This window comes from Canis lupus, chromosome 26, assembly GCF_048164855.1.
Source record: "Canis lupus baileyi chromosome 26, mCanLup2.hap1, whole genome shotgun sequence".
NCBI classification, from domain to species: Eukaryota; Metazoa; Chordata; class Mammalia; order Carnivora; family Canidae; genus Canis; species Canis lupus.
The window spans coordinates 24,511,436-24,526,706 of record NC_132863.1 but is presented as its reverse complement, the minus strand read 5'-3'; the positions used below and the strand labels follow the sequence as shown (position 1 = coordinate 24,526,706).

The 15,271-nt window shown below is 45.8% G+C and overlaps 1 protein-coding gene and 1 long non-coding RNA gene across 3 annotated transcripts in view; one reads left to right on the top strand and one right to left on the bottom strand.

Moving 5' to 3' along the window:
* Positions 1-15,271, top strand: part of LOC140618323 (uncharacterized) — a 117,384-nt gene that overhangs the window by 88,349 nt on the left and 13,764 nt on the right. The window lies entirely within an intron of this gene.
* Positions 1,758-13,556, bottom strand: BPIFA3 (BPI fold containing family A member 3). The gene is made up of 8 exons (XM_072800584.1): positions 13,401-13,556; positions 13,164-13,302; positions 7,285-7,435; positions 5,311-5,418; positions 4,517-4,666; positions 3,182-3,266; positions 2,692-2,755; positions 1,758-1,969 (listed from the first exon to the last, which is right to left on the bottom strand). The coding sequence occupies exons 2-8, from the start codon at positions 13,285-13,287 to the stop codon at positions 1,935-1,937; spliced, it is 717 nt and encodes a 238-aa protein (XP_072656685.1). The 5' UTR covers positions 13,288-13,302; positions 13,401-13,556; the 3' UTR covers positions 1,758-1,934.

Sequence of the window (15,271 nt, the reverse complement as noted above, 5' to 3'; positions counted from 1 at the left end):
TTGATCGTCTCCTCGCTGTGTGCTCTTGAGCAAGTGGCTTTCTCTCTCTGAGCCTTGGGGTCCTCCTGCATGAATTCGCTGTGAGGATTTGATGACATTGCTGAATAGAAGCTCTGAGCACCAAGCTTGGCACGTGCCAAGTGCTTAATATGTGTGTGCTACTGTGATTAATGGGTGTGTTATTTCCCCTTGATTTCTCAGTATGCTTTGCCTCCCTTTGGGAGGAGGGCAGGAATCAATACTTAAGAACTGAATTGTCATTAATCAAATAATTAACAATGATTTAAATGGCTTTCCATAAGCATTTCCCATGGACCTAGTGCATGCTAGACATACTGCAGATGTTTTTTCACATAGTCCTACAAACGTCCTACATAGTAAATATTTTTATTTCAAAATGTTATAGTCTAACAGATGTAAGAAAAATGCACGCAAGTGAATAGCTCCATGAATTTTCACAAATGAAACACTCTCCCCACAACTAGTGTCCAGATCAAGAAACAGGCCAGGGGCAACTGGGTGGCTCAGTGGTTGAGGATCTGCCTTCAGCTCAAGGTGTGATCCCGGGGTCCTGGAATCGAGTCCTGCATCAAGTTCCTCACAGGGATCCTGATTCTCCCTCTGCCTATGTCTCTGCCTCTCTCTGAATATGTAAATAAAATCTTAAAAAAAAAAAAAAAAACAGGCCAGTACTGGCTCTTCAGAAGCCCGCCTCAAGCTCCTCCCGGTCACCTACCCTCTCCTCAAGGGTAACCATGGTCTTGCACTCTGACAGCACGGATTCCTTTTACTGTTTTCGAGCTTCATGTAAATGGGAGATGCAACATGTGCCCTTTTGTGCCTGGCTTTATTACGGGCCTGAGATCCATCCGTGTGGTCGTGTGTAGTCGTAGGTCATTTACATGACCATAGAGCATTCCAATGGGTGACTCTCCCTTGGTATTTACCCACTCTTTTGATGGGAATTCAGGGTTCTTACTCAGGGAATATTAGGACCACTGCTGCTACAAGCAGTCTCGTCCACATCTCGTAGTGTCTGTGTGTGTGTCTACGATGCACCCACCTAGGAGTGGCACGGCTGGAGCACAGGGCAGGCCTCTGTCACGCTTTTGTAGCTGCTGTCACCTGGACTTATAAAGCAGTGGTGTAACTTACCACCCACCAGCAGCATCAAGGCTCCTGTTGCTCCATATCCCGTACGATTTCTAGCCTCGCTTTGCAGGTGAGGGAGACCTGAAGGTAAAGTGCCTTGTCCCAAGCACAGAGAGTGAGTCCTAAAGCAGATTCATCCACCACTTAACAGCAGATATTTGCTGAGCTCACACTCTTTGCAACCCTGTGCTGGGGCCAGGGGGTCATCAGTTATTCTGATGTGCATGGTTCACACTCATGTGGGACTTCTCGTTGGGCTGAATCGAATTTGAAGTGAATCAGATCTGTTCGGTGCCAACATTTATGCTTTTCCACTCTGTCATCCTTTCTCTACATTCCATTGGAGCCTGGCCAAGTACTTGGCACATAGTAGGTACTCAGCAATTTGGGGTGAATGAATGAGGGCATGGGAAATCTCAACAGGTCTTCCCTGCATTGATGAGCAAATCTATAGATGGGTTCCTGGTTGCAAACTACAGGAAAACAAGGTGTTTTCTCTGGTATTTCTGGGCTGATGAGTAAACCCAGGCATATTTAGTCTTAGGATGGAGCTTCATCAAGCCTGACTTCTGGAACCTTAACCTCGGGGCCCAGGAAAGGAGACCTTTGTACCCTTCAGAGCTAGAGTTTATTATGGGACAGGACAGGACTCTGTGGGCAAGGTTTTGGGAGTGGGAGGCCCACTCCAAGGAAGACTTAAGGTCCCAAGATGTGGAATCTCCTTCTGGATCAGTAGGTAGCTGGAAGACGTTCAAGTCTGGCGTGTGGAGGGTTGGCTGGACTCATAGTTGGTTGAATTTATGAGCAACAGCCTGTTCTGTAAGGAGGAGAGGCAGGATCAGTTACCAGGGTGACTGCCTGTCCAGCCTCTGAAGGAACCTTCATCTGTCCATGCCAACCAGAGCCAGTGCCTGAGGCACTTGCATTAAAAGTCTTTCCAAATGGGGATGCCTGGGTGGCTCAGTGGTTGAGTGTCTGCCTTTCATTCAGGGTGTGGTCTCAGGATCCTGGGATCGAGTCCTGCATTGGATTCCCCACAGGGAGCCTGGTTCTTCCTCTGCCTATGTCTCTGCCTCTCTCTCTCTGCGTCTTTCGTGAATAAATAAATAAAATCTTAAAAAAATTCTTTCCACATGATATGTAGTTATATGCTTCTCATAGTCTTCCATTCACTAGATTGTAAGCTCCGTGAGGGTGGTGACTGTATCTGTCTATCTGCAGATGGAGGGTGGTCTGGTCTGAGGTTCGAGGGGTGGGCAGTGCTCCCTAAAGGGGAGTGGAGACATTGAGAGGAGCTATAGTTTGTAGTAATCTAATCTGGAGGTTTGGGTGACTTGGCAGCATACAGACTGCTTGTAGGGTGTCCTCTGCTGTCCTAGCTCTCTTGGGGAACAGTAATGGTCATTGTCACATGGCCACCTCTAAGTGTTCTCAGAGCACATGCAGACACCCCTCAGCAAGCCTCTCTGTGGGCTCCCCTGGGGCACCTCTTCCATTTGCCAATCCTGTCCTCCTTCCTACATGGATGTAGACACTCACCCATGAGGCTTTTCATCAGTTTCACGTCCAGCTGTCTGAGGATTTCACCGATTAGAGGACACACCTGGGTCACCAGCAGAGAGAGAAGAGTCAGGCCAAGGACTAGGAAAACAAAGCTAAAGAGCCTGCAGCTGGAAGTTTAGACTCTATTGCATTTCCACAAGGAATCATGGCAGCAAGAGCAGCTCCCCTGTATTGAACACCAACTGGATGCCATGCACAACACTTTCATGTCTGCCTGAATCCTCATGATGATTCTATGCGATAGAGACTGTGATGATTCCCATGATACAGGTGGGGAAACTGAGGCATGGGGCAGCCGAGTCACTTGCTGAGGACACACAATCAATAAATGACAAAACTGAAATTTTTAATTGAGATTTTTCAGGTTCTAAAGCCCAAGATTGGAAACTCTTTTCCGAACCAATATATATGTCCTGACCCTCAGATTCAAAGAACCCCACGGGGACAATATTTTTCACAAACTTACCTGACTTTCTACTGGGTTTGGGATAACTTTTGCCAGGGTCCCTCTGAAGTTGTGGAGAAAATGTTTCATCTTTGGTGAGATATCTCTAGAAAGAGAGGTAGATGTACAGAACAGAACAGATAAATCCATGTAGTACCCATGCCAGGGGCTAGGTGTTGAGTACACTTTACACAGTCATTTAGTCCTCAGCCAGCTGTCTACAAGAGGCATCACAGTCAGCAGTAGTTGAAGGGGCAACTCAGAGAGGTGATGTAACTTGCCCAAGGTCACACAGCTGGTAAGTGCTAATTAGAATCAGGTTGGCAGAGCACCAGAGATCAGTCCTTTCCCTGCACTGTCCTAGCCATGAATGCCTGGTGTGATTTAGGCATTCATTGAACATCTGATGAATAAATGACTGGACACCCACTGAAGACCTAGTTGCTTTCAGCCTTCTGGAATTACAGAGAGAAATCATATCCAGATCTTGCCCTTGAGAGACTCATAGTCTGCTGAGGTTGATAGACTTGGTCAACCAGTATATGGATCTGTTATACTCTATTAGTAATTACACCAATACAAACAGCTCTATTTTTTCTGTCATGATCACTACTGTATCCCTAGCATCAAGCATGCCATATCTGGCTCATAGTAGGTTCTCAATAAATACTTGTTGAATGAATAAGTGATGAGGAGGAGTTCTAGGGAAGAAGGGAAGGGCATTCCAGGCAAAAGGCACGCATTCCAGGCAAAGGCACGGGGCTATGAAAGTACTGGGCGTGTTGATGGAGGGGTAGGTCCTTCAGCGACACAAGATGGTAGATGGCTGCAGAGTGGCACAGGTAGGAGGATAAATAGGGCCCTGAATGACATCCAGGAGTTTACTCTTCATTCAGAGGGTTTTGGAGAACCACTGGAGGGTTTGGAGCAGAGGTTGGGGACATGACCACATTTCTGTGCTAGAAAGTTATTTCTCCTGCAGGGGGCTGTATGGAGTGAAGGAGGCAAAGTCCGAGTCAGGGAAAGCCAGTCTGGGTCTTGTAATGGTCTGGGAAGTGGTCTAGTTATCAGGGTAGTGGCTGTGGGGATGGAGAGAGAGGAAGCTAGTGGAGGCTGCCAGGAGGTCATTAACGTGAACCAGTGAAGGTGAGCTGCAGGGTGTGAGGAAGATGAAGAGTCTGGATCCTGGGAGGGTGGCTGGGCCATCACTGGGATGCTGACTCAGGGAGAGAAGTAGATCCTGGGGAAAGGGTGAGATCTGTTTTGGGCTCATCTAGGAGGTGGTAGAGATGTGCGGCTGCAGCTAGGACTAGCCAGGAAGGGGCCCAGCCCTGGGGAGGGTCCCTGGGGCCTTACTCAGTTAGGACTGTCATGTAGATGCTACTCGGCTCCACATGGCAATCTCCTATCACCAGATCCCTCCGGCCAAACTCATCTTTCTCCAGCCAGAACTCCACAACGAGGTTCATGCACACATGTGTCTTTACAATCTTGTTATTGAAGGGCCTGGGGATGAGAGAGAGGAGGGGGAGAGAAGGGGCAGGAGGCAGAGAGGAGGACGAGGTGGAAACAACCAACACAAAGGGAAGAGTGACTCTTTCAATGAAGCAGCCCTGCCTGTTGACTCCTACAGCCAGTAACTAAGGAGAAAATGCTGTTAGGCAGAGTGGCTCCTGAAAATCCTTTAAATAGATTGGCTTCCAAATCCTTGGAAATTCAGAAGTGGAGGGCTCATCTTATTTTAAAAAAATCTCTACCGTAAAAAAAAAAAAAAAAAAAAAAATCTCTACCGTTTAGCTGTGGTCTCCCTTTTCTTGGGAGCAACTGATGGTAAAGGACCGTCTGAACAGATGGAAGGAAGGTGATGATATAATTAAAGTGTTTCTCTCTCTCTTTTTTAAAAAATCAGCGTAATGAACTCACATAGGTTTAAATGGGCAAATCACCAGTGATTGCCAGTCACATTTCAGCTGAAGAAACCAGTGCTCAGAGACTTGGAAGTGACATGCCCGAGGTCACGTAGCAAGTGAGTTCAGAAACCAAGATTTGAACGAGGTTGAAGTCAGAAAGATCTGGGTTCCCCAGGCTGCCCAGTTCCACCCTCCCCCCAACTCCCAGATTCCCACCGACCCTGCTGCCAAATGACTCACAGTCTCAAGTCAATGTCAAATTCAAATAAGATGTTTGCTGAGAACCGCTCCTTATGGAAAGACATCTGGATCCCACTGTAGTCTAGCTGAATGTTGGTGATGTTGGCGCTACACAAGGAAAGAGCAGAGGCCCTTCAAGTGTGAGGGAACTCAGACTCGAGGCCTCAGAATGATAAAAAACGCTGGTATGCCGTTCATGTAAAGGGCCAGGCGGTAGGCTTTGGAGTCAGATCCTTTTAAAGATGCTCGGAGGGCAAGAGCCGCCCACAGGAGCCCCGGGCTGCTGCACGTTGTCCCAGAGGGCCCTTAACAACTCCACACAACGAATGTGTGCAGCCCACAGCCAACTACAGGCCCACACTGGGGCTGTTCTCAGACCCAGCCACTGCCTCCTAGCACAGTGCCCCACCACCTGCCCAGGTGCCCAGGCTCAATCCCTGGGAGCCTTCTTTGCTTTCTCCCCAGCCCTCACCTTCACATGCAACCCATCAGTGAATCATGTTTGCTCTGCTTACAAAATATACCTGGAATTTGGCAACTTCTCACTGTTATCCCTATCACCCGGTCCAGGTCACCATCACTTCTTGCCTGGAGTTGCTCTAGTTTTTCTCTGGGCTCATTTCCCTTTCCATGAACTTGGCCTCCCTATAAACTATTCTCCATGTGGTAGTCACTAGGCAGCCCTATTATTTAACCTTCTCTCTGAGTTTCTCACTGCTCTTGGAATAAAATCCAAACTCCATACCATGGTGCCTGAGACCTGCAGGGTCTGGCCCTACCTGCCACCACAGCCGCACCTTCTTCCACCCTCCCCCTTGCTCATCCAGTCACACAGGCCTTTTTCTCAGACACACTAGTCTCTTTGCTACCTCAGGGCCTTTGCACTTACTGCCCTCCCATGTCCTTCATGTGGCTTGCTTCCTTCTCTTCAGTCTTCCTAGGGATTTCTCTTTAAAAGGTCTTCCCGATAAGTCCCTCACTCTCACCCCTTACCTTGCTAAAGTTATCTTCATAACATATCCCCCTACTTGAAATGAGTTACTTACTTTTGTGGCTTATCTCACTAAGTAGGACGTAAGATCCAAAAAGTGACCATATGTCTTATTCATAGCTGTATTCCAAGTACCCAGCCCAGGTCCTGGTACACAGTGGGTGCTCCAGGAATACTTTGTAACAACTAATAAGGGAATGGAAGGAGGTGATGGGGGATGCATGCATCCAGGGAAACCCTGTTGGCAAGTACCAGCGCTCATTAGAATGTCGAAAGTAAGGGGCAAAATGAGAGGGAAGGGAGCTCCAGGGCGCAGCAGGCTGGAGCTGGGGCAGTGCACTGGAGTGGCTGGAGCCTGGGAGGCTGAAGGTGCCATGTCCTCCAGGGGAAGCAGTGGGACTATAGGCGAGCAGCACGGGTCCAGCTCTTCTGGGTTAATCGGAGCGCCCAATGCCTATGCGTCCACTCTGTGCAGCAGAGAAAGCTCACAACTTCCAGAGGCAGGGACAATTGTTATGCCCATTTCACTGATGAGGACTTAAGGTGAAGCTCAGAGATCTCCAAAACCTTACCAAGAGTCACTCAGCTCTCAAGCATTAGAGTGGGGTTTGAATGTCTGACCCTAGTCCTGGGTTCTTTGGCACCCCAGACATTTACCTAGGCCGTGCTCTGGGTGCCCATGTTATAGATGAAGCCTCTTTGCTGTTTTGTACTTTTAAAATGTCTTTCAGGGCCGGAGTGATCTAGTAATCTCCCCAAGGTTGGAGGCAGGCCCAGGATTTAAATGTAGGAGCTATTATTCCTGAAATTTTGCTTTAATTCCCCTGCTATGCTGCCTCCCCCAAACAACCCTTCATATTGGGCCCTTTATCCCCTCCTTGCAATATTCCCACTTTCCCTCTTCAGCCCCGTGATCCCTCAGCTCTGCCTTCTGACTCAGCTTTATAGAGTCCCAGGGCCAGTGGTGGGGTTCCAGGGCTCACCTGCTTTCTTGCTGATGCTGGAGGCTCATGCTGCCTATTAACCAGCCCACCATCCCTGGAGCCATCTGCCCTGAGGCATTCAGACTGTCCATGAGGCGGATATTCTGGATCCGGCCCTCTGCATTGTACTTCATGAGGCCCTGGGCAATAACTGGAAATGGACAAGGGACCAGTGACATTCCAAAATGTCATGGAAAAGGTAGGGGGTTTGGAGTCAAGAGGCCCAGGTTGTGGGCTGGTGTCCACTTCCTGCTGAGTGATGGGTGCTTGTCACCCTCCAACTCCGCTCTCTACTTGGAAATCCGCATTCCTCATCTGGGAAATGGTGCTTTGCAGGGTTGAGGTGGTGACATACCTGTAGAGGGTCTGACAGACAAGAGCTGCTCAAACAAGATTTACTGGTTGAGAGTCCACCCAGGGCTGTGTCTCTAAATCTGGAACACAGAACCTCATGTACAGGATGTGCATCACAATAAATGTTGGTTGAGGAGAACAAATAAGAAGAGAAGAAATGTAATTTCTCCCACACTGTGCCCTGGAATAAGCTGTAGGATGAAACAGAGCTACCAGCAGAAAAGAATGAATTCTGAAAAGGAAGGGGATTCTAAAAGTGATGGCATGCTGAAATCCGTGGCCTATTGGGCCCAGCTCTGATGAGCCTCTGAGCATACCACAGGACACGTTTATTTCTCTGACTTGACCCTCCCTGTAATCAGAATCCACACTGCAGAGCTGCAGAAACCATGGTTCCCCCTCACTCCCTTCCCTCCAGCTCCCAGACTCCCCTTCAGTATCCCATGTTTCTGTTGCCTGCAAACAAGAAAGTGTGTCAGGAGTTGAAATGCTAGGTCTATCACCCTCCTGAGTCTTGATTTCCTCATCTGTATAATAAGGGCAGTAATAATACCCATCTCACATGATTCTTGTGAGAAATATTGAGATTAATTCATCTAAAGATATTTGTATAGATACCATTTGTCCAAAAAAGAATATTATTGAGCATCTATTGGATATCAGGCCTTGTGGGGCATACCAAAGACACAAACCAGTTTTCTGTCTAGTAAAAGAGACATACATTGACCAAATAGTTTCAAGGATAGAGTGACACTACAAGTATGCCTAGAAGTCTTAGTAGTTCTTGGTTGATGATAAGAGACACTAGTAGTTGCCAGTCCAATATCCATTTATCCATCCATTCACCTATGCATCCATCTATCCACCCATCTATCCATCCCTCCAACCTCCATCTACCATCTATCCAATATCCATCCATCTATTCATCTATCCACCCTCCCATCCATCTTCCATCTGTCCAATATCCATCCATCTATTCATCTATCCGTCCTCCCATTCATCCATTCTATCATTCCCATCTGAATCCTGTTTTCATTCAAGTACTCTTTCTAATTCCTGGTCCAAATGAGGCCTTTGATAATCTGAGCCATCATTGCCCAGTGACTCTTTCAGATATATTTTATTTTATTTTTTTAAAAGATTTTATTCATTTATTCATGAGAGTCACACACACACACACACACACACACACAGAGTGAGAGAGAGAGAGAGAGGCAGAGACACAGGCAGAGGGAGAAGCAGGCTTCATGCAGGAAGCCCCATGTGGGACTAAATCCCAGGACTCCGGGATCATGCTCTGAGCCAAAGGCAGATGCTTAACCGCTGAGCCACCTGGGCGTCCGTCTTTCAGGTTTAAAGTGGGCATGTGACCCAAGTTGGCTTCATCACACTAAACCAAAGATCTTATGTTTTATGTTTGAGAGGGAGTTTCTTTCTCTGTCACCTACTGGAAGGGAGCAAGGCCACCTGATGGCCACTAGCCACCATTTTCCTACAATCCTGGGAACTAGAGACCTGAGGATAAAAATAGGATGATAGCAGAGCTAAAAAAAAAACGGACAAAATTGGGGTGGTATATTTGAGTTGCTAATTGAATCAGATCTGAGATTGTCCTCCTTGTGAGTTTTGATTATGTGAAACAACATTTTTTTTTCATTGTTGAGGCCATATTGAGGTAGGTTTTCTGTTCTGTGTAGCTAAGTACCCTAACTGATAGTGAGAGGTAGTTATAGTAATAAATATATTCACAGTTGAAAAAGTACTTGGTACATGCTTTCCCTCATTTAAATCTTCACGGCAGCCCCATGAAATAGCATTCTAACTGCACCCATCGCAACCATGAGGATGCCTGGGACCTCAAATATACATGAATGTATTTCATAACCTAAATGGAATGGATTTGTTTGTGGTAAACCACAAAATGCAAAGTTGTGATGGGGGAAGTGGGAAACATTATCTAAAAGCATTAAGAAATAGAAATAGTAATTGAAGATGTCATTCTCCAAAAGTTTTTGATCTCGATGGTTTTGGGGAAGAGTTTTACTACACTTTTTATAAAGAGATAATTGTGAAAGAAAATGAAAAAAGACAAAGATGCCAAATTAATTTTATGAGGCTAGCGAAACTTGCCCAGCTTCCAGAACAGTACAAGGGAAGAAAGGTACACATCAATTTCATGTATGAAAAATTTGCTAAAATCCTATAAAATTATTAGCTAACAAATTAAATAGCTAATAGTGCATTATAAAAATACATTACATTATAAAATATATTTCAGTATGATACATTATAAGTATATTCTAGTATATGATAAAAGTAGTGCAATATAAATGTATCATTCTAGTTAATTATGAAAATTTCATGTTTATTCCAGAAATGCTGGGATGGGTTCAGCAGAAGAAAATCTATTAATATAATCTATCACATTAATGGCTTAGAGGAAAGAATGGAGTAATTTTTGATGCAGAAAAAATTTGTTAAAAGCCAATACTGATTTATGATTAAGAAAAATTTAGAAAACCAGGACTATAGGGGATTTCCTTAACATGATAAAAAAGATCTCAAAAACCTAGAGAAGATGTTAAACTTAGTGGAGAATTCTAGATACGTTCCCATTCCTATAGGAGGCCTTAGCTATACTATAAGACAAGAAAAAGACTCAAGAAGTATAAGGTTTATAAATAAGGAGAACTGTCATTATTTGTAGTTGCTACAATCCTCTGGATTAAAAATCCAGCAGAATAAATAAAACAGACTATTAAAACTGAGGTCAGTGAGATTTTTGGATAGCAGATTAATTTTCAAAAACCAACAACTTTCATCTGAACAAGTAATACCAACTAGCAAATATAATAGAAAATTGGGCAATATTTACTGTAGCAACAACTATACATTTCTCTAGGAATCTATTTAACAAAGATAGGAGTTTAACAAAGGTCATAGGACTTTAAGATTCTATTAAAGGATGTAAAATAAAATCTGAAAAAACCCTGAAAGATAGACTAAGTTTAAAGGGTATATAATGGTCACCATTATACTAATGGGTGACCTCACATTGCAAAAATGTCAGTTTGCTCTAAAATAACAAATTCAATGAAACCCAAATCAAATTTCCAGATGATATTTTTTTTTCTTTTAAAGACTCAGCACACTCTAAAATTCAAGAAGAAGGTAGTATTTAAAATATTCTGCTATTGGTGTAGAAATAGTTACACAGACATAGAATACAGAGTCCCAAAGGGAATCCACATGCTTGGGGAACTTGATCTTTCGTAGAAGGACTGAGAAAGCAGACTCCTTACACAGACAGAAGTGAAGTTGGAGCTGTCACTTACAAGCATAAGTGACATAAAGGTGGCCTCCAGACAGGTAAAATTCCTGCATGTGAAGGATAAAACCACAAAGCTATTAGAAAAAACAAAGTAGAAGATATTTGGGGGTAGAGACAAAGGTTTAGGACTCATCAAACACAAACCATAGGATGAAATTGTGATGAGTTTGAAAAATCTTCCTGTTCATTGGAGGACCTACAAAAAAGTTGATGACAATTTGGGAGAAATGTTAGCACTGGTTAGACCTGACAAAGGACCAGCGTCAAAAATAAATTAACACTCTGGGGTGACTAGGTGGATCAGTGGTTGAGCATCTGCCTTCGGCTCAGGGTGTGATCCCAGGGTCCTGGGATCAAGTCCTGCATCGGGCTCCCTGCATGGAGCCTATTTTTCCCTCTGCGTATGTTTCTGCCTCTCTCTGTGTGTCTCTCATGAATAAATAAATAAAATCTTAAAAAAAATAATTGCCACTCAAATCAGAGAGCATAAAAGAAATCCCTCAGAAGCAAAGAGAAACATGAACAAGAGATAAGAACAGGGAATTTGAATAAGTCAAATGTCTAACAAAACCAGGATGAGATGCCTAAACTTCCCATGGATCAGATGAAGTTAAGCTAAGACAATTCAGTGCACTCCAGGCTGACAGAGATTAGAAAGGTAGTGTTGTAAACTGGATTGTGTGGCTCCTCTCGCCCCCAACTCAATATATTGAGGTATTAGTCTCCAGTGCGACTGTATTTGGAGTCAGGGTCTTGGAGGAGGTAAGAAGGTCAATCAGGGGTGCTTGGGTGGCTCAATGATTGAGCGGCTGCCTTCAGCTCAGGTCATGATCCTGGGGTCCTGGGATGCAGCACAGCATCGGGCTCCCTTCTCTGTCAGGAGCCTGGTTCTCCCTCTACCTCTGTCCCTCCCCTTACCTGTGCTTGCTGTCTGTCTGTCTGTTTGTCTCTCTGTTGAATAACTAAATTCTTTTTTTTTTTTAATTTTAAAAAGAGAAGGTTAAACGTGGTGGTCATAAGGATGGGTCCCTAATCTGATAATACTGGTGTTATAAGAAAAAAGAGAGACAGGGATGCCTGGTTAGCTCAATGGTTGAGCATCTGCCTTTGGCTGAGGTCATGATCCTGGAGTTCTGGGATTGAATTCCACATCAGGCTCCCTCCCTCTGGGGAGCCTGCTTCTCCCTCTTTCTAGGTCTCTGCCTCTCTTTCTGAATCTCTCATGAATAAATATAAATAATCTTTTAAAAAGAAAAAAGAGAAATATCAGAGTTCACTCTGTGCACACACAGAAGGCCCGTGTGAGGAAATTGGGGAGAAGGCAGAGGCCTGCAAGTCAGAAGGCAGAGAGAAGAAGAGGGGTTTCATCAGAAACCAACTCTATGGGCATCTTGATTTTGAACTTCCAGCCTCCAGACCATGAGAAAGGAAATGTCTGTTGAGTCTCCAGCCTGTGATTTTTTGCTACAGCAGCTGGAGTAGAGCGATACAGATGGATACCCTCCGGTGTTGGCAAGCAGGTGTGGGGAGACAGGTATGCTCGTCTATCACTGGAGCGAGTATAGACCAGCACAGCCATTCTAGAGAGCAATCTGGCAGCCGTTAGTTGAATTGAGTTTGTATCCACCCTAGGGCCCAGGCACCCATTCCACTTCTGGGAATATCCCAGAGAAACTCTTCCACAGCTCCTAACAGGCACACATGCAAGGATGTTCATCTCAGTGTAGTTTGTTATAGTGGAGAATTAGAGACGATGCAGGTGGAGGACTCCCTTGGACATCTCAGTACCAGCCACAGAGGTCAACAGCACAGTGTCCAATGAAAACAGTAAAAAACAACAAGATCTATGTGGCAATACCATCTATGCAAACTAAAACCTTCCTTTTTTTATAAGGACATGAGCATAAGTAAACACATGTGTTAAACACACTTCAGGGCCTGCCGAGGAAGGGCAAATGGGAAAGAATAAGAGGTAAACAGGAAAATGACAAATTCAACACAAGAGGGCCTTGCCATGATGCATGTGACAATGATGTGTTATGAATTGGCATATGATCAACTCATCCTCAGTTTTCTGTACTTGAGGGTTCAGAGAAAAAGGAAGAAAAGAGAGTGACTGACCCGAGGTCACCCAGTAGGTTGATACCTTCCCCACCCACCCAGTGACAGTAGGCAGAGTGTGGGCTGAGCTTACTTCTTGCCAGAGCTGGTTTGCTGTCCATGTGGGCCTTGGCCAGGGCACGCCAGGGCTGCTTGTGCAGTGCTGAGGGTAGGGACAGCAAGCTGAGGAGGACCAAGAGCCTCCAGATTGGACACATCCTGGGTTCTGGGACCTGCGGGTGTCAAGAAGGGTCAGATGGTACCCAGGCAGGTGGTTGTGGGGGTGGCTGTCTGAATGAGTGGACTCATAGTTTTCTGTGGGAAGACACACCAGAGTTAGTCCTGAGCATGCTGTGGAGATGTGTCGTGATGGGCTCTGGCAGCTACCACTGGGCTTTGCTCATATGGTGAGGGCAGCAGGTGGAACCCTGTGGGGAGGGCCAGGGATCCAGAGGGAGGCCGTGTTGCTTGGAAACGCCCAGTAGAGCCCACTGTTGGGTCATCCAGTGGGAGTCTTCTCCCAGACGCTGCACAGGCTGGGTGTTGGGATTCTACAGTGAATGAATGAGGACGGCTAATTTCAGGCTCTCCAATTGGACTAAGACTTTCTTTCTTTTTTTTTTTTTTTTAAAGATTTTATTTATTTATTCATAGAGACAGAGAGAGAGAGAGAGGCAGAGGGAAAAGTAGGCATCATACAGAGAGCCCGACGTGGGACTCGATCCAGGGTCTCCAGGATCACGCCCTGGGCTGCAGGCGGTGCTAAACCGCTGCGCCACCAGGGCTGCCCCGGACTAAGACTTTCTTAAGGCCAAGATCATTTGCGATGCCTACTGTGATGCTTGCTTGCCAGGAATTAAGTATTAATGAATGTTTGTTGACTGACTGAACACATGAATGAGTGAGAAAAGCTGATCTCTGAACCACCTACCAAATTACAAGTTTCTGGAGGGCAGGGTGTGAGTCCTAACCCTCGTGTGTTCAGTGCCTCCCATGTTTACCACATGGTAGTTAACAATAAATGTTTGTTTGTTTTTTTAAAGATCTTATTTTTATTTATTCATGACACACACACACAGAGAGAGAGAGAAAGGGAGAGAGAGAGAGAGGGAGAGAGAGACAGAGACACAGGCAGAGGGAGAAGCAGGCTCCATGCAGGGAGCCTGACATGGGACTTGATCCCGGATCTCCAGGATCAGGCCCTGGGCTGAAGGCAGTGCTAAACCGCTGAGCCATCCGGGCTGCCACAATAAATGTTTGTTAAATGATATGAATGAATGAATGAATGAATGAATGAATGGTTGGTTGGATGGATGGTTTATGAATAAGATTTATAGGAGGCAGACAGAGTTTTAAGGCCAAAGCATTAGGTTTATTTCATTGCTCTGGAGTTGGGGGTCAGACAGAATTCAGTTCAAATCCCCCTGGGCCCATCCTGTTAAGAAATGACACCATAATCCATCCAGTGGCTCTGACGCCAGCCTTTGGAGTCCCTGATTCCTCTTTCCTCATTGTCCACAACCCATCTGTCAGGAAATCCTGTCAATACTTTCAGAATCTGACCACATCGAGCAGCTCCTATTCAACCATCATCACACTGGCCTGGATTATGCAGGGGTGTCCTTACTGATTTTGTGGCTTTTCCCCTTGCCCGCCTACAATCTTTTTGCACACAACAGCCTGCACAGTCATTTTATTTTTTAAAGATTTATTTTTATTTGAGGTGGGTGGAAGGGCAGAGTGGGAGGGAAGGAAGAGAATCCTAAGCAGACTCCCTGCTGAGAGCAGAGCTCGACATAGGACTTGATCTCACAACCCTGAGATCATGACCTGAGCCGAAACCAAGAGTCGGACACTTAACCAACTGAGCCACCCAGGTGCTCCCTGCATGATCATCTTAAGACATTAATCAGACCAGGGCCCTCCTCCACTCAAAATTCTCTAAAACTTCCCACTGCACACAGAGAAAAAGCCAAACCCCAGCAGTGCCTCCCAGGGTCCCCTGGAGTTCTCTCTGACTTCACCTCCTACCACTCTCTCTCATCGGCTCCCCTGTATCCACACAGGCCTTGGGGGTCTGGGCCTCACAGTTCAGCTGCTGGGAGCTCCAACACAAAGGCACTCTTCACTCCCTGTGCTCTCTGTCCCGGGCTGTAGGGAATGTTCAGGGTCCTTCACAGATCTCACGAAGCCCTGGGGCCA

What these genes read in the sequence shown, in the direction of transcription:
- BPIFA3 (XM_072800584.1), bottom strand. Translation starts at nt 13,287, where the DNA reads ATGTGTCCAATCTGGAGGCTCTTGGTCCTCCTCAGCTTGCTGTCCCTA. An exon ending in CAGCATCAGCAAGAAAGCAG is followed by an intron (nt 5,419 to 7,284) that starts GTGAGCCCTGGA and finishes TTCCTTGTGTAG; the next exon opens with CGCCAACATCACCAACATTC. An exon ending in ACTGATGAAAAGCCTCATGG is followed by an intron (nt 1,970 to 2,691) that starts GTGAGTGTCTAC and finishes TCCTCCTTACAG; the next exon opens with AACAGGCTGTTGCTCATAAA.